The sequence below is a fragment of the Phalangium opilio genome, unplaced genomic scaffold, assembly GCF_054372755.1.
Source record: "Phalangium opilio isolate 3A_F unplaced genomic scaffold, DU_Popi_V2 ptg000031l_1, whole genome shotgun sequence".
Taxonomy (NCBI): domain Eukaryota; kingdom Metazoa; phylum Arthropoda; class Arachnida; order Opiliones; family Phalangiidae; genus Phalangium; species Phalangium opilio.
The window spans coordinates 14297339-14319852 of NW_028324158.1; the positions used below are offsets into that span (position 1 = coordinate 14297339).

The following is a 22514-nucleotide window of genomic DNA, read 5'->3' on the forward strand; positions in this document are numbered from 1 at the left end:
TCATTGTCGCGATACAACCGTATGTTATTAGTGGAAGAAGACCCAGGAATATCGCAACCCGCTTTCGGGGAAAAAAAGATTCGATTTTATGAAAACAGCGTCATGCAAATACATTAAAAACTCATCAAAGTCAACCCACACCCCTTCTAATATTTATTCCTTCAATAAGATTGAATTTAGATAACGCAAATTCCATAGCATAAGATGGTATTGTAGCGCCTTCAAAACGCGAAAATTAATTTCTTCACGATTAGTTATATATTAATTAAAACACGAGTTAATTATTTTTTTTTCTTTGGTATGATTGGCGATAAGGGGCCGGTCCCTGGTCTCTTTTCTACCCCTTTAAGGGCGGTAAAAATAGCGTGTTAGCGTGCGGAAAACCTTCGTTCCGATTTCGTAGCGTCTTAGAAAACTATTGTTTATTTTATTATCAATTTCCTATTCTTTTTTCTCTCCTTCTTTTCTTTTACTAAATTCTAGGAAATTATTTATTTATTTAAAAACTAGGAATCAATACGTGCGAAGCTATAAGCGATTCAAGATCCCCTTTAACCTTCTACGCGTCTTTTCATTTTCCCCTAATATCCCTTAACTACGTCTAATAGGTTAAACAAACATTACGAAATTCCACGTGCACCTTCGGTTATTGTTTTTTCTCGTGAATATTAACTTTTAGATAAAAGTTTTCCATGCGACATTAATGATAATTTAACACGTAATTTCTCCTTTCATTAATATAGAAAAATTTATTGTAAGTTACTTCCTTAATCGAAACTAGATAAGCTTTTGTATTTAAATAATAGAAAAGAAATATTGTTCTGTCGCTGCTATTATTATTATATATATTAATAAAATAGGTCAAAGTGTCTATTAAATTTTTCTATACAATAAAAGTAACGAAATTTAGATATTAACTGTTGACTATTATTATTAATTATTTATATAAAATACGTTTTGGTTTTTTGTCTATTACGATTCTGCGTCGAAAGCAAAGGTAATGTAATTACAGAATTAAGGTAAATATTTTGCTATTTACACAAAAACCCAGATACGTTTCAGCCTTAATTAAAAACAGAAGTAGATAAACTGAAGTTTGAAGAAGATATTCTTTAACAATATACAGAAGCTGTTTAGGATTCTCCCTACAAAAAGAAAAAGGGACCAAGCCCAAAAAATCTCGTACAGCATTGGGCATCCATCGACTTACGGGCACCACTCAATCTGACCTTTGAACTCTTAGCGGTGCGCGCTCGAACTTTCGATAGTAACGAAACGAAAAAGGAAACCTATAGAGCAGCAAGAAGGCCCTTAGGGAAAGCGGACTAGAAAAAGCAAGCGCGGGGGGCCGAGCTACGAAAGCGAACCTCTAGGGGCCCCCGGGGCAGATTTTTCTCTCGGCGAGTAGGAAAGGCGTAGGCTCGAATACGCAATACTTGGGGTCCCCTTCTTTCTAGGCTAGATAATGAAATCAGTGTTTGGGCCGAGGGTTTTTCTAGCAAAGCTGGTTGGGCAGCCTAAAGTTAACAGCAACGAGAACGGAATGGAGTCGGTCATTAGGCTAGTAACCTTTTGCACCCTCCTCCTCACAACCCACCCCCACACCACTTTTTGTAGAGAGGTAAAAATATTCCAGCTTGGACAGTTGCCATAAAACTCCCTGGCTTATGCACAGGATAATTTTAAATATGCACCTCCGACCAATCATGTAACGCCCTGCCTTCTTGTTAACAAAATTCATGAAATCACTAATTTGAATTTTAAAATCACTCAGATATTTCCTGTATGCAGATTTGTCTCATAATTAGTAGGCATTCCCTTTAATGTTCCCACGTTAAATATATCGCTACATAATCTTTCAGTGGCTTGGATCTCAAAATTTTCAATCATTATCAAAACTAAGTATTCATATATTATTTTTGGGGGGAGAAGATACATTTTAGGAGAAGTTGTTTACGGGTCTATTTTCTTTCCTAGATTTTGGCAAAGGTTCACCGCTGGTTTACTACTACTTTTACTCTTTTTTTTTGGGCTGGCTGGCGTGCCTTGATTAGGTGCCTTGGGATTAAGGAGCGGGGTACGCATGCGTGGTAAATAAGGGCGATCCTTCAACCCTGGTTACTCAGCCCTTGGAGAATTTCTACACTAAATCCAAAGCTGACCGTGGAAAAATCAAAGGAATTTCTTTTTCAAAGCTTGATTTTTTATAAAAAAAAAGCTGATTTTGCATTCCAATAAATCACGATTGATAAAATTTGGATAAAAAATAAATATCTTACCTAATTTCTTACCATTTGTTAGTAGCAATCGATTCAATGTTAGTACGTGATGTTAGTTAAGGGAATGACCATATATTTAAATAGTCAATTTTTTTTTTTAATTTTAGGAAAAAGATGAAAATTAATTAACAATTTGTTAATTTGTTAGTAATTAAAAAGATTTGTTTTTTTTGTATATTCTTAAAGCTATTTTAGAGAGAAAAACTTATCGATTCAACATTTAAAAAGAGAATTTAGATATTAATTAATTAAATAATCTCGCTAATTATTTTTAGCAATCGTTTAATTAAATTAAATTAATTAAGTTTGCCCTTTAATTTAAGGGACGTTCATTTAAAATTAAATAATTTTTTTATATATAATAAAAAAGCTTTGACTAGAATTTTTCGTAACATATATATTTTTTGTTTATCTTTCTATGTATAATTATTTACATTAATTTTTCATCGTAACATTTAATTGGAACGTTTTTCGTCATTAGCGTAATTTTTCTCTCTAAATAATTTAAAAATTGGATTAACGGGGGTTTTAAGCACGTTTTTCAATATTTTTTTGTTAAAGCGAAAAATGTTTTCCTAATTAGCTTAATTATTAATCATACACCAATTAGTGCTTGAAATATTAACCATTGCGTTTTTATAGATTTGTTTCTTTATAAATATTTTTTTCTTAATTATAATACTCTCGGCATTTGGTTAATTATTAATTTGGTTTTGATTATTATTTACAGAAAGGGTTTATTAAATTAATTAAATCGCCCATTGGGTGAAGGGGTCGTCAAAGAAGTGATTTTGGAAATATGTCCAATATTCGTAAGTGTGAACGCGGCGCAGTCTTTTCGCGCGCGCAAAGTCTCGCGCGAATCACTCGGGTTTTGTGAAAACAGACCAATCACGGGGGAGAGTTTGTACAGTTGCGCGTGCGCCGGTTTATGTTTAAAATATTAAATGAACGGTGAGAAGAGTATTAACTTTGTATTCCCCCCCCCCGGTAATGAGTTTCGCATTTATGCAGGTCGAGTTCAAATTGGTGTTACGTTGTTTGTTACAGATTCGGAAAGAACTCATTCAAAGCTTTAAAATGATACTAATTTTATTAAAATCCATGCGTAAATAACGAAGTTGGAAATTTTCAAACTTGTAAATATGCGTTTGAAAATTCCCAACTTCGTCAATTATTCTCCGATTTTAACGAAATTGGGATCATTTTAAAGGTTACAACGAGCTGAATCCAAATATGCGTTTAGAAATAAAATGGCGTGAAAATTCTGTCGCGCACAGTAAAAATAGACTTATTTTAGGCAAAAAAAACTCTTAGAAAGATTTCGAGTTAGCAGCACCGGTTTCAAATTCGTAATTATACCCCTTCCTCTCCCAAAACTTTTGAAGTTCGCGCACAAAACACAACACACGCGTATCGTCGTGAAACGAATCTGTTAGTATACAGTCAATCAGTAGAACCAGAACGAACTTAAATATATTAGAATTAGTCAAATTCGGTATAACGAGTTAGTTAGTTTTGTTAAGTCCAAACGTGTTATAAAGAAGTTAACACGTGGGCGTGGTTATGTTGACAGAATTAGCACAAACCTGTTGCGAACCATTTCCGGGTCTCATTTCCGCGTGTTGAGTTTCCTTGTGACGTCTCAAGTCTACTTTACGTTGAAAGGCCCGTCCGCACACTTCGCACGAGAATGGTTTAAATCCGGTATGTTTCCGCGAATGAGTAATTAGATTCGATGACTGAGAAAACGCCTTACCACACACGGTGCATTTGTGCGGCTTTTCACCTGAAATTACACAAAAATATACTCATCAAATTTAGTTAACAAATCAATCTGAACTTTGACCCATTATAGATCAACATCGCGACAGATTTTCCATCTCAAAATTCCTCAAAATTTTCCAGGAAATGTCGCAACTCTGTTTAAACTTCGAAAACCCCAAACAATTATTGGAGAAAAGTTCAACAACTGATTTAACAATCACATCAAAACATACTTGGGCAGCAAAACCAAACCAACCCAGCTCCCAGGTCCGGAGAGAATGTGAATAATTAAACCAAAACTAGAGAATAATTGAATTACACCTCACATCATCCAAAACTGTTTACACCGAAATAGTACTACCAACAATAAACCCCTTACTAATACGTTAAACATACAGGCTCTTCCAAAATTTCGAACCCTTATAATCGATAAGACCCGAAAAAGCATTAGGAGTTAGGGCAAGGGCAAGGGACGTGAGTCAAAGACTACATTGTTACACCAAGGCTTAGCTTAGCCGGAGACCCCAATGTAATTAAGTGTTGTATTTGCGACGTATCGAACGGTAGGTAATCACTAAGCCTTACTAGTCTATCTAAAACCCAACCGCAACCCGCAACCATTGTCAGGAGCCTGCAGGGTTTTTGTTTAAACATTAGGAAATAGTGTATACAAAGGTGAAAACAGTTGGGTAAGTTTAAGCTTTGGCCGCTTGTATTACTTCATTGGTTGAAATAAGTTAAACAGATTGAGTACCCGGCTTGAATACACAGAAGGGACGGTTAGGTATGTAGTCAAAACACAAACCAGTATGTCCCGAAAGCTATTGTTTGTCTATTGTATAAGAACATACCACCCATCACCATGAATATGTTCATTTGATACGTGAATACATAGCTCAAGGGTTGCCACGTTCTAATTTCAAAATTCAGAATATTCTGGTTCTAAAAATGACTAGTGCCATATTAAAGAGATAGTTGCAAAATATGATTCCATTTTTTTTAGAATCACTGATAATTTTTTTTATGTCCTCATAGGGTCAAATGTAATAGGGAGTGTCCGGATGACCTAATGGTTGTTGGATGGATAATACGGTCTCCAATAATGACCGTAGCTCGTCCTTAACGCGACCTATGGGAATTCATGGGCGTACTATAGACTATATGGGGGTAAAAATCTAGTCTCCTTACTAAATACCGGCGCGGCTGTCGTTAACCTTATAGATTTTTTTTTAGTGAGGTTATATACGGAAGGTACACGATGAAAGCTGCTGATGTCTATAATGAAAATTGAGGAAAATATAAACGTCCTGATATAATGGTTACCCTGGGATTAACCGTATTACGTGATTCCCAAAATTGCGGAAATACATTACGTCTTTTGTCCCAGACTAAATCAGGTAAAAAACTTTGACTAAAAAATTGAAGCAATCTCTTTATGAAAATGCTTACTTAACTTTGGTTTCACGCTGCAAAAATCAGCCATAATGCACTTAATCTATAATTGAGAATAATAATTCTCTGCTATTTAACGCAAATTTAAAAACCCCTAGATTTTTCTTGACCTTTCAGACCTATTCCATCGTTTTCTTTGACTTTTGGCAACCCCTGACCTCCCGATTCTCTACAACAGAATCTAACTTACAAGTAATATAGACCTACGACAAAATATAAACTTTTACTAAAACGTATTGAACGCGTCTACTAACAATAAAAGAAAAACAGAAAAAAGAGAATAGGGAAACCAATAAATTTCAGTAAAAGAAAAATAAGCGGTGAAAACGTGAAATCCGTTTTTTGGTAATGATTTTTATTGTAGAAAAATCATGGAAGCAAGCAAGCAACAATACGAGGGGGTAGCTTGGAATCCAATATAAAAATCCGTTGTCTTCAATACAAGAATTTTCCTCAAACCGTCCGTCTGTAGAATTCTCTTCTAAGCCTCGGTTCGAGTTAGGCCCGGCAGCCAAAAAAAAAAACCCCCTTAAATCTTCCCCGAGCCCAATCTTGATGTTCCAATAAAACAAAGCGAGGAAGCTTTCCCTGACGAGTCTGACGACAAAAAAACTGAAGCCCAAGGAAGGAAGAAGGAAGTAGGAAGTAGAAAAAAGGAAAGAAAAAAAACTGCTATTCCAATTTTTTCAATCGTAAATAAATCAGGCCCCTTTTTATCCCGGGTTATAGAGGGGTCGAGCGGGGCGCTCACGGATCGAAATTGGGCTTTGTAAATTTCATTAAAGGTCCCTCGAGACGTTTAGGAGGACGATTTGCCAATCTCTGGGACGTACAAACTATTTCCTCCCATACCCTCCATTCTCCACCAGCATGTCGTAAAACACGGAAGGAGCTATAGGACCCCAAAAAGTTAGAGGATTCTTTTTGGGGTCCCCTCCCAAAACCCGCCAACCTTACAACGATAGGATACGATTCGAGTTTCAAACTATAAGGCTGCTGTGTGGAGGTTCTATTTGTATCAGAGACACTGTCCTATCTTAAGATTGGCTGCAGGGACTAAAAGAAAAAATATAGCTGAGACAGTAAAACAAAAAGTTTTGATTTTTTGGGCCAACTTTAGGAGTTTGGGCCCTTTTTCTTAATGAGATTAATGGTTCGACGTTCATGGTACCAGAATCAGTTCACACCTAGAGATAATTGTCATAGTTCTCTATAGAAAAGCCCATTACGTTGATCAAGTTTGAAAAATTCGTTAAGCCTAATCATGAATTTTTGAAATTTCACGCGCTTTAACAAATGGGATAGGAGGAAGGTCACGTGTTTTGTGAATACGTAAGCCTTTGTTTAAAAATTCCACGCGCTATAAAAATTGATACAGTAATACCACGTGATTAGTAAGGAAAAAAAATAAGCAAGGTCCAAAGAAGAGTTAAGTTCTTCTAATCCAAATAATTCTTAAAATCGAGGTAAACCTAGGCTTAAATTAAAAATATTCTACACAATGTGTAATCTCAAAAACCATTAAACCAAGGCTTAATGTGACCCAGAAACCTTAAGGAAACGTCGTACGTAAAAATCAGTGAAAAGGGCACGGCGCATGAGCTGGGAAAACGAAATTTCTTTTCAAAGCCAAAAATATTTGGAATTCCGATCCGGGTTTGAACGGGGGACGAAATTCGTTAGAAACGATTTTTGGGGATTGGCAGAGATTCCAGACTATGACGTAGAATGCCCCCTTTTTCCTTATTTCTCTTTAAAAGGACCAATAAGAGAAGGGATTCTAGTAAAGGAATGAAATTGCTTTCGGAAGAACAGAAAGAATTATGTCCGGGTGGGGGAGGAAAAATCGGGAATCTCGCTTATTGCCAGTCGAGCCCAGCCAAAGAGTGATTTTTCAAACCCTTTTCCTTCTCTCCGAATTTAATCTGTTTCGACGATTTGTCTTATCAACAAAACCTAACCGGAGCATGCAGGCTTACCCGGAAATGGCCACAAAAACAGCGCAAATACCGTATAATTTAATCCAGTATTATGAGGGAAAGATACAATTCAGGGGTTTGCGAGCCCATGTATTTTCTACGAGCCCCTGTAAAAATGTTTACACTGCTGAATTAATGATTACAAGAAAGTAAATTCCAGAAATATTAAATACTAAAAAATAGAGGCTTAATCTCATACATAAAACCCCCTCTTAACAGTCAAATCTCCTTATTCCTTTTCATAATAATCGACTAAACTCGCCTTTAAAAAAAGGAAAAAACCTTTACTCTCCTCTCCGCTAAAAGAAGAAAAAACGCAAGAGCTCATCATCCGACTTTCCTCGGAAAAATCTACGAATTCTATGCCATGTATGCTAATGAAGTTGTGATTTCCTATGGGGGCGGACCCCCCTCGCATCCTCCTTTTAAAATACAAGCTCGCGAGCGCGCGCCAGATCATAAAAACCACGTGGGATTCGACGCTGACAAGTTACTCTAGCTATTTTTGAAGAATGACTCTCTAGCAAAAATCTTCGGCAGATTTTGGGGCCGTATAAAAGTAAAAGAGCCCGCGCGGCGTGGCCCCAACTCTGATCCCGCGCTTTTACCAAAGCCCATACGCGTAGAGCTCGCTTTTAGAAAGAATAATAACGCCGAGCTAGAAGTAGAATGAAATTTCCAGGGGCTACATTCTCTTACGCGAATACGGTCAAAGGTTACGACCTACGCGAAGTTATCAAAAGATAAGATGAAAAAATGTAGGAAAACGTAACAGAGTTTCGAGTATTCGACGGTATTTGAACTACCAGTTCACTTTACAAGATACTGGAAAACTTTGGGAACCCGCAGTCTTGTAAAATACTAAAACTTTAAGCCCCGTTCTAGATTTTCTTAGGCATGTACTGCTTTGTTTACAAGTGAATATCCCATTAACTTCGGTTTAGTTTACTTTACAACGGAGTGTATTCGCGTTAGTTGCATGGACGGGATGAAAGATATCGTTTCATTTTGCATAATGCGAGCTTCTCTCCTCTTCTCTCTCTCGGCTGATACTCGCAGTTTCCCAAATTTCCCGAAGGTGCTATTAAAGCTCAACGAATAGCGGTTCCTCCTTGAAAGCTAAATTTTCTCTCTCTCTCACTTTCACTCTCTTCTACAACACCGGGGGTCGCTTTTTGACTTTATGCCCCCTGCCCCCAACACGACCCCCTTGTTCATCTTAACTGGCGACTTTTCTTTAGGAGTTTTTCTCATTTTCAACCCTAACTTGCATCCTCCTCCATCCTCCTTCCTCCCAAACCTCATCTTTATCAAAGAGATAGTGAAACAGTTTGCGTTGTTGTTAGATAGTAACAAGTAATTCTTATCCACTGATGTTTTAGAAATGAGTGGCTTGGTTCATGAACCCTTTCTCTCTCTCCATCAGTAGAAAAATGACCATGATTGCTAGTTATGGTTTGTTTATTTATACGAATATTTCACTATCTCTTTAAACACGTGACTCCAAAAACCAGTAGATATCTTTCTGCTCTTGGTCTTCCTGAAGATGAACTGGGATTATATATATAAACATCACTCTTTCCGATTTTTACCCCATCCCTTTTTAACCCCGTGACTCTCTCTCTCTCATCTTCCAGCCTCTTACAATCCCTCTCCGCATCCTGGATGTATTTTATTCCATTGTTCACTAAGGTTAACGTAATAAAACTTTAGGAACTTGATCGAAGTTGGGGGAGGGGTGTTTGAAATGGATTGTTTTAGACTAGAGGGAACCTTTAGTTTTATAAAATGACCAAGTAGTTCCTTCCCCCCCCCTATACAGATGAAGTACGTGATCTAATTGGTTAGATCTCGGAGGAGAACCTCGTAAATAAAAATGTGTTATGATAGATGGTCGGTATCAGAGGAATATTTGAAATTTTTCCGTTTTGTTTTTATAAATTTTTCTTAGTTCTGCTGCAAGGGTTTTCGGGGGTGTTTTCTATACTGAAATGAGGCCTTTGGGATTTTACTAAACATGTTATACAGGAAAACAGTTCACTACTGTATTTCGTATTCAACTGATTTCTATTATAGAATGTAATAAGAGTTTTTACGAAGTTCTTTTGAAAAATTACATTATACCTACGTAATGTTCAATGTGTATGTCGAACCTAAAATGATTTTCCTATGGAAAATTTTAACAATTTGTACAGCGCTACGTCATAGCGCTAACCTAATCTAATCAATTGTATACTGTGTAACTGATTAAAGTATCAGATATAAAAAGATATTTCAAACTAACTAATAATTTCTATTCTAATTTTGAAAATTCACAATTAAACATTCAAAATCTACATTACATTAAATCTATCTACGCTAAATTCATAATTATCTCTATTTAGGGTAAACGTTATTCTACCCCAAGTCTGTTGAATCACGAAACCTGAAGGTTCGCTTACGGTAAGCTACGGTTCCAGTTCTAGGTAGAAGTAGAAGTATAAAGCTAGTAATTTCGAAAACTTGTCATTTACAGAGAGGTCATCCGATTTCGAGGCATGGGATGCACTAGACCAAGGAAACACGGTTTGAAAGGGGAAGTAAGGAAGGAAGTAAGTAAGAAGAGAAAGCCCTAGTAAAAGCAATGAGGCGATTCGAATGCCGTTTGGTACGATGGCCGCGGTCATTTCGATCCCAGCACGCCCTTTGGCCGACCGCCGAAACGAGCCCCAATGGTCAGAAATCAGCCCGGCCTGCCTTTTAAGTGCGTACCGAGGCAAGCAAGCGAGCAACCTGGTGGGCTATAGCAGTAGCAGTAATACCTCGGAATCGTACGCCAGGACGTAAAGGAGACTTTAATAGTCGAGCTACGTAACGTACTTCCCTTTCTCTTAATAGAATTAAATAGTGACTTTATACCATGCTCGAATCCTAGCTTAGCCTTAGAGTCATCCCAAATGAAATTTTTACGACTTAAAAGTTTGGATTTTTTGCCTTAGTGCCCTTTAAGTTCTCAAAGCCCAGTGCTGCATGTTCCCCCTCAACTTTTTTTTCATTCTTTTTATTACTAAATTGGGAAAGGTTAAGATTTTTAAGGCTTTCTCCTAAACTTTCTAACGGCTAGAAAAAAGACAAGTTTGACCAAGTCAAGAATGGACTATCTTAGGTTACCACAAAGTAATTATACAAATAAAAACACATTTGCAGAGCAAAACCCAAAATGGAGTGGGCTGTAGAGAACTTGTTAAGATTAAAAGCGGATAACTTGGGCAAAAACCTCCGAAACTCTAGGCTCTAGCTAAAAAAAAAATCAAACTAAGAACTGTCTTTCTAAAAAAAACCTGGTATAGTCTAATCTGACCTGAGGGGATTAAAAAGGAGCGGGGAGATGGGGGCGCATTTATGCCTTTGCTAGAGAACTCGGGGATGAACGAAGCTCTAGGTAGGAGGATGAAGAGCAAAAAGCAAGCGGTAATTGAATTAGTCGGGGGGTCCTACAATAACAATCTGTTCAGAGCAGCTACCAGGATTACAAAAACAATCTAACCCTGCCAGGACATCCCCCGTACCCACCCCATCCAACCTTAACCATCTTCAACTATACAGTACGTACAAAAACCAGCAGGGTAAAGTGAGGGTGACAGATTTATTTTAAATCATGCATTCTCTTCTTTCTTTCTTTTCCAGATAAGTTCATCACGCTAGGGTTTCACCGTTCCTTTAAGCCTTTCTGTCATGTACTGGGGGTAAAGAACAGGGATGAACTTAATCAGGCATATCCCTGATCTGACTGTCGACCAGCCACCCAGCCAGTCAGGCCACTTCGCTAGGAATCAGCGAAGTATCGAGGATCTAGTCCTCGATTATTACAGACAGATCTCAGCTTCCTCCGCGGGGCTCAACAACTCGAGCAGCCAGCGCGACCCCTAGTCTCTCTCTATACGCCACATCTGCGCGTCAGCTAGCTAGCCCTTTTGTAGCCTGACCCCTACTTGTAAGTTGGACGCGGGACTGAGAGAGAGAGAGGTCAAACCCCAAGGGATTACCTATTAGGAGAATGGATAAACCCAACAAGAGCTTTTGCAATGGGATTGAAAGACTTTGTTTTTAGTAACACAAGGCCTAACCAATCTGGGAAGGGATGGGTCGTATAGTACACGATGTTTACAAAGTGTATTTGAAAACCCAAATCCTGTTTAGCAACTTAAGGGGTTTGTGGTTTTAAGTACTGGTTTTGTTATTCTAAAAAGAGCCCCCAGTATAGTGAGCTTATTATTTATACTAGCATCGTAACAAAGTGCTTAATTAGAATAATTAATATTTGTACTGACCAGTATGAATGTAGGTATGTTTCTTCATGTCAGATTTCTGATGAAACCTTTTTCCGCAGTACTGGCACGGATAAGGTCTAGTGTCCGAATGTATTAAAAGATGCGTCGACAATGTTGAGGACCTTTTGAAGGATTTGCCGCATTGTTTGCATTCGAAGCTTCTTTCGGCGCTATGGACTGCCCTGTGTTGACTTAAACTGACCTCGTGTCCGAAGGTTTTGTTACATAACTCGCAAGCGAAAGGCCGCTTCCCTTGAGATGAATATAAAGAAAAATACCCTTTTTTCACTCATTTCATCCACTCTTGGTACTAATCGCTTCCAATGACGATATTAGATACCCTTCTAATTGAAACTTTTATCACGATTAAATAATAATATTTACCACTATGAGATCTTCTAGCGTGAACTTCGAGTCCGTGAGGGGTACTAAAGATCTTGTCGCACTTGACGCAAGAATAGACATCCCCGACGGGCCTAATCATGGCGTCGGCGGAGGAACCTCCCAAGAGACCACCACCTCCCGCTCCGTGAGGGGAGCCGAGGGGTCCGTGAACTTTTAGTCCCGGAAAGGCGCTACTTCCGTTTCCCGATGTACCGGAACCGCCCAAACCATAAAGCGATAATCCGAAACAACCGGTTAACGTCGTCGGAAATGGTCGAAATAATTTGTCAGCCGGGTCCACGTATCCCAAATTCTGAAAAATAAGAAACAAGAAGAATTTCTAACATTAAGTGTTTTCAACAAAATTGATATAAAAACAATACACAGTTATAAAGTTAAAGGTCCATAATATGGCGTATTTTAAGGAATTTGATAAAAAATCAAAGCTTTATATACACAATAAGATTCAACAGTGTAGGCCTAGTAGACCTATTTTACTTCGTGATTATTGACTTCTAATAGCGCAGGTAGGAACCACTCCCTAAAGTAATTTCACTTTAATCGGTTTTTTGGGTATGCTTTGACAATATTTTTTACCTGGACTTTATAACTGTTATCAGACGGTGCATGAGCGATAATATGTTTTTATTTTACACCGAGAGTTTTTGCTTCTGCAGAAAACACCCCGTAATTTTTAAAAACGTTCTACTGATTATTAAAGGGAAGCTGAACCTAAGAAGATTCTCCTACTTCCATTGTTTACCCAAACCTAACTTAACAAACATTACACCCTCTCTTTTGGTTAAAATTGGTTCCTTGCTAATGGACAGAAATAATATCATATAAATCATGCAACTAAAAAATTATAGTTTCTATTTTAGACCTTACCGGATTTGGCCTAAAAAATGGGTAAGCGGCAACAGCAGCGGGGTCAGGTAAAAAGAACGGTCTTCTGAGGTCAGTCGTCCATGACGTATGTAAGGTCAAAGGTCGATATTCGTTGGATAACCGGCTGGACAGTGAGGTTGACGTCGGACTAGATAAATCGCTACCCGAACGCACCGGTGAATCTTTACTACTTGAAATGGGTGATGACCTCTGACCAAAGGTCACCGGACTTAAGGGCGAAACTGGTGAACCACGTGATGAATCCGCTTTTGTACCTGAGAAATAAATAAAATAAATATTTCAAATTCAAAATTACGCTAAATAAGTAAATGTCAACTAAGTCAACCCATGATTATTAATAAGGGGCTAATTAAATCTAAAAAATTAACATAACCAAGAAAATTAATTTAATCTTGGCTGGTGAGTTTTAATTTAATTAAAAGTTCCTCGTATCCGAAAAGTTTACTTTGAAATATATATCCGATATTGAATTTTCCTCGCAAAATATTCATAAAAGTGTTTAAAACTTTTCCACGTTCTACAAGTATAGAAATCAACCTTTAAAGGAGTATAAATTCATAAGATTCTTGTTTAAAATATACCCAATCTAAGATTGAATATTACTATACACGCGTTACGTTTACGTATGACTTTACTCTCTTTGTGTTGGTATATATTAATGTCCGCAGGTGGCTTTGTGTGGGGGCAGAGAAAGGGGCCCCTCTTATTCAAGGCGTTAATAGGAGATGATATAAGGCCCCAAACTCGCCCGGAATGCCCCAACCAAATCCTGAACTCATTTGCATACGGGGTGTAAAGAGCTATAAGCGCAAAACAGCTAGGAGAGGACTACTAGGGTCAAGCAATACGTTCTCTATATCTCTCTCTCTCTAGGCGAGTTGGGTTCAAGCGAGCGTAGCTATTTCCACTAACCGGCCACAAATCATAAGGGTTGGGGGTCCAAGATAGTTTCGCGCTTTGACCTCTGCGGTGATAAATCAAGGCCCCCTTTTCCCTTTTAAGGGTTCTAATTATATTTCGGCGAAATAATCCAGCAAAGGCTTATTCTTAAGCCTAAATAGGTTTACAGATATCAGTTGTTGAAAATTGATTCCCGAATTATGATTTTCAAATAAGATTTATTGATATCTAGGGATTTCTAACTATATAGGCCTTATTTCTGGAGTTCGCCGAATAAACGTGATGATTTATAATAATATATTGGTTATAGACTAAGAGAAGTAAGGTTAGGATTAGAAGGTATAGTGTTAAATTACTAATATGTAGTTGTTTTAACCCTAATCTATGTTTATCGACATTAAAAATTAATTGATGCTTTTAATTGACCTTGTTTAATGATTCAATAATAGTTTCTCACAATATCAGCTTAACATTTCATTAATAAATTATAGAGGGAAAACCACTATATGATAGTAGAATAATTCTACCCCAAAATACATCCTTTATAAGCGGGTATCACTATAGGTGTTAGCTAGCCTTAAATAAACACGTGCCTGCAGTGTGTTACATTCTATAGCCGATAGGAAATGGAAATGATGTTATTGGTAAGGGAAGCAAAGCGGAAAACGCGGGAATCACAAACGCTCGAGGCGCGAGAAAATTCCCGCCATAACGTATCGTAACGCAAAAGCGCGCGAGCGCTAACGATTGGAGCGCAAGAAAAGATCGGGAAAGCTCAGGAGAAAAGGTGCCCAGTTTCTCACGATCCCCTCTTCTGTTATATCAACCGTTTTTTAAAGGTTTGCCCCTACAACCCTGATCCTAAAATGTACCAAATCTGAACGACAACCGAATTTCAGAATTTATTTTCTAATACACCGGTGTATTGCGGGTAAACACTTTACAGGGGCTCGTAGAAAAAGCATTACGATTATTCAGCCTGTAAGTTGGCTTCTCAAATTTTGATTTTTAATTTTTAATTTAAGGAAATTATTCTGGTATACTAAACATTTTGAAAAAGTTCCCTAAAACAAACACTGACCCTAACCCTTAAATCTACCAAACCTGAGCGACAACCGAATTTCAAAAAAAAAAAAAAAATATTTTCAAATACACCCATGTATTGCGGGTAAATACTATAAAGGGGCTCATAGAAAAAGCATTAAGTTTATTCAGCCTGTAAGTTGGCTTCTCAACTTCTGATTTTTTTAATTTGCGAAAATATTATTATAATTAAATTTTAATTACTTTAAGGTCTGTATATTGATGTAAAATATGTAAATAATAGACCGATATCACCCTTGGTGTATTCCCTGGTTAAAATAGGATATTGTTGCTGAAAGCACGTTGATATTATTTTGGTATAGACCGGTACCCGAAAGAGCAAAAGAAAAGAAAGGAAGATATAGGTGGGTAGAGAAAGGCCATTCTAGTAGCATCTGGTTCTCTAGAATCGGGATTTGTTCCGTACATGGCGCTTCGTTCCATTTAGGCCTTCTAGCTATTGACACAAGATTTCCTTGGAAAGCTAGCCTATCCCCTCGCCTGTTTCGCACCTAAGGTGAAAACCCACTCTCCCACACTCCATCCACCAAGAGAACTAACTCTATATAGTCCAATCGTTTTCGGTATCCACGATCGGCTGCCCCGGCTTGAAGGAACAAGATTGAAAGGTAGATTTGCGGATAGAAAAAGATACGGAGAACCATGCAGGATCGCGACAATTCATCTTAGCAATTCTGTTAAAGGTACGGCGTATAAATAACTAATGCTAAAATGAAGTAGTTCCGTCTCGTACGACTGTCGAATGAAATCAGCCCGATGCAGTGCCCTGTGGGGTCAATCTATTCCACTCCTAATCTCTAAGCATGAATCTTCTCAGTACGTCTCTATATTTAGACCGAATTTAAGGTAGAAATCCAGGAATATTCAATGCAAATCATAGTTTTTTTTAACAGGAGAAGTTCTAACTGATATTCACTAATTATCCCTGTCATACCATGAAAATTTAAGGATTTTCATGGGTTAATTACGTATCCGTAACCTAATTTTACACAATATAATCAGGAGCAATTAGTACATATAAAATAAGGGTATATTCATGGGGAAAATTAATGAATTCATGGGAAGAAAGTTGGATATCTGGACGAGCCGTTTTCCGAGGAAGGCGTAAGATTTTCTCTACACGTCCAAGAGATTGATTCGAAAAGGAAAATATCGTGATATATCAAGTACGCCTTAAGGTATAGGCTGGTTATTTCCTACCTAAGCCTACATCACTGGTAACCTCCCATTCTTACTTATAGTCTATTTAATGGCCTTGGTTTAGGATTTGAACTTGGGTGCACGAACCCATACACTCGACAATAAGCCTTATAATAATTTAAATGATTATAGTTAATCACGGACGGAGTCGAACTAAGGATTATTAATTAAATTAGATGACGTATATGATATAATTAACTTACCTGTCGGTGTGGTTGAGGGGCTGTCAAGGGCGTGATGGTGAAAGGATGGATGGGAAGATGGTAGATGCGGGGGAGCCACGACTCCCAGATAAGGATGAGGAGAAGAGCTTGATCCCGTGACGCCACCGGCGTGATGAGCCGCAGCCGGATGAGGCGGGAAAAGCGAAAAGAGCGGGAAAGCCGCCGGTTCCAGAGTGCACGTGCGAAGCGCCAAAGAACTGCACCAAATCGACGAGTAATAGGCCGGGAAATTCTCGGGATTTAATAAGCTCGGCAGTTGGTGGCCCAGCGATGCCCCGGTACTCGTTTGACGGGCCACCGTTAAAGGACTGCTCGAACCGCGAACCGGGCTTTGAATTATGACACCATCCGACGATTCTATCGATAAAAGATAATAATAAGAAGATATTTACATTAATACGGTGACATCATACAATGATAGAATTATAAAAGAACTAAATTATGGGAAAATATGCATGGACAGGTCAGGGAAAAGTAGGAGAGTTTTGAAATTGATCAAACAATTTCAAGTGATGTCATTGAAATTAAAAAAACAATGAAAATAATTAATTTGGTACTTCAATATATTGCCTTCTAACTAACCAATAATAATATGCCCTAAATAAAATAAAAAATAATTTAATCCCTGAAAAATACACGACATGTATTTGATATTTATTCATAAAATCTTTCCCAAGCAAGCAATATCGAGGCAGTACAAAAAAAAAAACCAATATTATAAATCAGCGTGTGGCTTAAGGTCATGTTCCGCTGTTGAACTTTACCAGAAAAACGCGAACAAGGCATGCAAATTTAATGCACGGTTCAATATATATATATACCCAACCTAAAACAGGTAGCTCGTTCAATAACTACCATAGGAATAATAGTGTTAAATGATTTATGAGCTACTATAAGGGATTTTATTCTAATAGATTGGAAGAGGGTAGTAAGGATCGAAAAATTCAATAGGTTTCTATGGAAATAATCTATTTATCACGAGATTTGTATTGTTCTAAACCACGCGACTCGCGTGTATCTATATGACTTCTATGTTTGATATAAGACACAGGTGGTAAACTTCCCAACCTAACATCGTGACCTCTGTGTCAGATTCACAAAGAAGAACGAATATTTATAATTTTTAAATAATATATAATGATTTATGGGTAGGTACAATCATTCATTAGTTCTATCCTTTGAAATATCTTTTCCAGGAATTAATTTCTTATATTTTTCTCAGGATTTCTTAGATCTTACTGAAAATTCCTTGATACTTTTTTTATAACTTATTGATACGTTTCAATATTTATTAATGTTTCCCAATAATATCTTAATATTTTCTTTTAAATTTCTTGGTTTATATTAATTTTCCTACATCACACTTAAATAAATAAACAAACAAATATCCTCTGAAGAAATTGGGCGGCGGCAAACCCACAAGGAAAGAAAAAAATCTAGGCCTAGAAATCCATTTTTTTTCTTTAATAATAATAATAATAATAATCAAAAGTCTAAGTAAGAAGAGGATTTCTCGATATACAATTTGAAAGCCTTAAAAGGCGGTGAAAAGATCAGAAGAAAACCGCGCGAAAACCTGACAGAGTAGGAACATCACGAGGTTATAATATGATTAGAAACCGCGAAAACGGCGCGTGCGAGCCAACCATCCAACTTTATAAGAATAGGCGGGAAAAGAGAACGGGAGCTATTTCCTTTTGATCCCTGAGAGAGAGAGAGAGAGAGAGAGAGAGAGAGAGAGAGAGAGGCAGAAGCAGAACTCAATTAATTTCGATGGAGAACTATACCTACCTATACTAAATTCCTTTTTGTTCACGCGCAATTTCAAAGAGGACAGACATAGATATTAGAAATAAAACAACCCCTCCTTAAGTATTTCCACGATTTGTGTCATTTCAAATAAATTGAAAGCAAAAGTATGATGATTTTGGTTATGATATTTCATTGAAAACAACATGTTCATCGTAGTACAAATTCTAATATTATTTTTGATATCTATGAAGCAGCGCGCGCTATGGAGAGAGAGAGAGAGAGAGAAGTGAAACGCGCGTGAAATGTAGCTATATAGCTATGGTTAGAGATCGAGTAGAGAGCACGAGGCAGTTCCCGCCCAAATCCGCTTAGCTCTCAATCTTTCGCGCGCTTCTCCTCCAGAAGGCTTCCGCGAATTTCCAAGAGAGTGAGTGGGGCGAGCGTGGAATAAGAGGGGCGGACGAGAGTATATCGGGTGGGCGGGGCTCTCCTACGGCGGCAGCAGTAGCTTTTAAAGCCCCCCTGTACGAATTTAGAAGAGCAGCAGCAGTAGCCAGGTCTTTCCACCCTTGCCGCATCCGAGAGGAAAGTTATATCATATACCGCGCGGTGCTGGCCGCCGGGTTCTCTCTTTAACGAGACTGGTAATTAATTAGCACTTTTCTAGCCACTCTAAACGCATTAGTATGCCAACGCCATTGATGCCCACTTTTGCTAACACTAAAATGGCCCGCGCGAGCGAGCGCTGTAATTTTACCCAAAATTTACAATTTTAGAAGCTTCAAGAAGCGGGGGGTAAAACATTTTTAGTTCGAAACTTATTTTGTGTATACGCTAGTAAAGAAACTTTTGCTTTTAACATAGGCCTACATACTTCTAATATTATATGAAATATTTTCAGACTGTAGCGAAATTATGTAGGTCTTAGAATCAGTAATTATTTGCTGCGAAAAGTTTACGTCGGTCTCAGAAAACAATTAATATTCAAAGGGGAATTTATTTCTAACTCATGGGTAAGAGTTTTTTGTTGACAATATTCGTGTAACGATAAATAAATTCATATTAATTATTTTCACGAATTTAAATCAACAATAGCGTGAACCTCGCGTTAAAAATAAAGAATACGCTATTAAGAAAACAATAAATTTGTGAAAAGAGAATTACGAAATGGATGGGGGCATCACAGGCCTCTTGGAGCCCCAGCACTAGCTCAGTGGGTCCAGGACCAATCAGTAAAACTAAAAGGGGATCATTTGTAATCCGAGGATTGTTACGGAGCAACTTATAGGGAGTTCCGTTTGATTTGGGCCGCAAGACTATACGATGCGAGATTACTTTGTGGTATATATGGTTCGACCTCGCGCCTCTGAGCTTTCTGACACAATCAGGCAATAGCGTGCCAAATCCGATAGGTCCCAATTTAATAGGCTTACGGTTGGGCTCTCTTTTTTTATATCTGACCATGCACCAGGGGAAAGTATAGATAAGCCGATTTGAACCCATATACAGGCTTGCCTCAAAATGAACAACGAAAGGTATAAACCAGATCAATTCCTAGAAGTATATAAAAAATATTGAAACCAAATCGAAAAAATTGAAAGAAAGAAAATAAAAAATATTAAAGATTGGATTGGATTGGGTTGGGTTTATAAGAAATTGAACTTGTAAACGTCAAAAAGAAAGAGAAAACTTTAGTTTCAATGCGATTATGGTTTCATTAAGTTTAAATTAATTTGATGAGAACGTTATTCAGCTCTACCGGAAATTGCGCAACTGTTTCGACGTTTGACGTTGGCGTATACGTTTTACAAGCCTTAGACGTCTTGCGTTGGCGCATACGTTTGCTTTCACCAAAGATTTTATATAAGGATTTGAAAATTATACCAAAAAAAATTGTATTCCAGTCCAGGTTGCGTATTAAAACTATTTCCCTAGTTTCCAGGAATTATATAGACTTTGAGTGGCTTGGCGGGGAAATAAATTTCACCTACTTCAAGCATGCACCAATCTCTGTCCCTTCATAAAAACGTACGTATATATTTACAAACAAGGCGGGGGGGGGGGTCAAAATGTATATACACGGTTATACTTCATTATGTAATCTTAGCCGCCTATTTGGCGACAAACCTTAATCCAACGGTCATAAAAACAGGCGATTAACTCGAAGCATTAATCTCAGATATAGTCCTATTCGTGTCAGACACTTCAAACAAAAAAAAAAACCCTGGATTTTTTCTCTTTTACAAGTTCTTAATTATTTTCGTTATGCGGGGAACGTGTAGCAATAATTTGATTTATTATTTTCTGATAAAGCGAGCTACGGCGTAAAATTGAGCTACCTGTCTAGAAGTGCAGCGCGCTGCAGTTGATATTTTGAGATTGCGCGGGAAATAAACCACTTATAAACTCGTTTGGTTGTAAAATAACGCTTGTTGTAAACATCGATTAAAAGATACGCTTTCGGTATAATAAACTTTGGAGACGACGAGTCTCAATTCAGATTTCTTCTTGGAAAATTGTATAAGAAACACTTATCAATATTAAAAGAGCGCATTTTTGCACCAGCATGCAGCATGTATGTTCAAAATTCAGCGTAGATTTAACCTTTGACCCGTACCATTTTCTTTATATATTCAAACGCGTTAGACTAAAGACAACTGGCGTCATGAATTTTCGTAAACCCAAGAAATAAATAGGGTGCATTTTTACACGAGGATTTATGTAATATTCGGGATAGATAAACCATATAGATAAAAATAATTAACCTTTGACCTATAGCATTAATCCGTTAAACTGGAGTGCATTTTCGTAAACCCATGAAATTTTTCCCTGATTATTAAATACCCCGACCTCTCCAGGATTTCATTGACCCCTTTAATTAATGGCAATTTAACCATTTGCTTAATTTATGTTCGGACACCCTTTTGTAACCTCTAGAAACCTTTCTGATTTAGTAATTATATAAATATAACGTACTTAAACTTAATTCCAAGAGAAAGTGTCCAACCCCTTGCCCAGCGTGTTAAAATAGGTATAATTTTAAAACGTTACGTACCGAGATCCCGGGACCTTTTTGGAGTGACCGCTCTGAAAGCGCTTCCCATGCCTTCTCCGATGATGAGAGCCCGATCAACGGCTGACGAGTTATTCTGTCCGGTGTTAGGAGAACTTCTCCTCGGCTGCTCGAAACTCCGGCTCCGTACGACTCTAGCTGACGGGTTTCCGCGCAGTCTGATGCCGCCGCCTCCGCTGTTGACCACGCTGCCGCTACCGGCTCCGCAAGAATCGTCGTCCGTCATCCCGATGTCAAAACGAGGGAATTAATTTCCAAATCCACGACGACAACACATGATCACATTTCTCCTCTAAGATGCGTCCCAAATGTAATGACTAGATTTAGGATATGTTGTGTGATTGGTGTGCGGAACAGTTGAAACCCTGGTACAGTTGGACAGGTGTAATTGTTGTGGTAATAATTTGACTAGAGATTTCTGAAAGATACAAATTATAATTGTTCCTGTTAATTTAATTGACTTAAATATGAAGTTAAATAAGATATAAATTAAAAATAAATTATAGTTATTATGGTATTTAATGATAATGGTTTAATAATGAAAAAATAGTTTTAATGAAATAGATAATTCATCTTAAATAATTAAAAATAATCAATATTAAGAAATACCAATTATTAATTTAAAAAAAAATAAAAATTGAAAGAATTTGACGTGATAAATAATTCAATTAAACATTTAAAATTGTTATTACTAATAAATATTAAATAATGTTATAAATGAAAAGACAAATATTCATACGGAAAAATTCCTTACCGATTAACGAGTAAACAAACAAATAAACAATTAATTCAAGGGGGGGAACACGTCCGACCGACCAGCCAAGCAAACAAGCAACCGGAAGTAGTTCTAAAACTAAAACTACTTCCCTCGTTCCCTAATTATTCTTCCCCGATTTCCTTAAATATCTCAAAAGATAACTTTGTCTGGCGCCGCCAACACCACCACCACTGAAAATTGGGGATATCAAAAAACGCGTGTGTTACTCTGCCGTTACTCTAGCGCGTTCTAGCGTTACACTCTATTTATTCCGGGAATAGAAGAGGCAGTAACGAAGAGCCCCCAACACTTTAGAAGAGGAATAGGAAGTACTTTCTAACGCGGTGATCCCGCGTAAACTATACGAAAGTCCGGGGCCGCGAGATCCGTGCGCTGGAGGGCTAGCAGAAGACACTACTAGACA

General features: G+C 37.6%; 1 protein-coding gene across 1 annotated transcript; it reads right to left on the reverse strand.

Moving 5' to 3' along the window:
• Positions 1–2542: 2542 nt before the first annotated feature.
• LOC149690859 (uncharacterized) lies at positions 2543–21619 on the reverse strand. The gene is made up of 6 exons (XM_089870663.1): positions 21316–21619; positions 16488–16865; positions 13060–13334; positions 12172–12484; positions 11788–12066; positions 2543–4068 (listed from the first exon to the last, which is right to left on the reverse strand). The coding sequence occupies exons 1-6, from the start codon at positions 21557–21559 to the stop codon at positions 3827–3829; spliced, it is 1731 nt and encodes a 576-aa protein (XP_089726789.1). The 5' UTR covers positions 21560–21619; the 3' UTR covers positions 2543–3826.
• Between the last annotated feature and the right edge of the window lie 895 nt (positions 21620–22514).

Bases quoted from the DNA above. Each gene is read 5' to 3' on its own strand.
- LOC149690859 (XM_089870663.1), bottom strand. From the start codon at position 21,559: ATGACGGACGACGATTCTTGCGGAGCCGGTAGCGGCAGCGTGGTCAAC. The intron at 12,067-12,171 runs GTAAATATTATT...GAGTGAAAAAAG, and splicing joins CGCTAGAAGATCTCATAGTG to GGTATTTTTCTTTATATTCA. The intron at 4,069-11,787 runs GTCAGTACAAAT...GTGTAATTTCAG, and splicing joins ACATACCTACATTCATACTG to GTGAAAAGCCGCACAAATGC.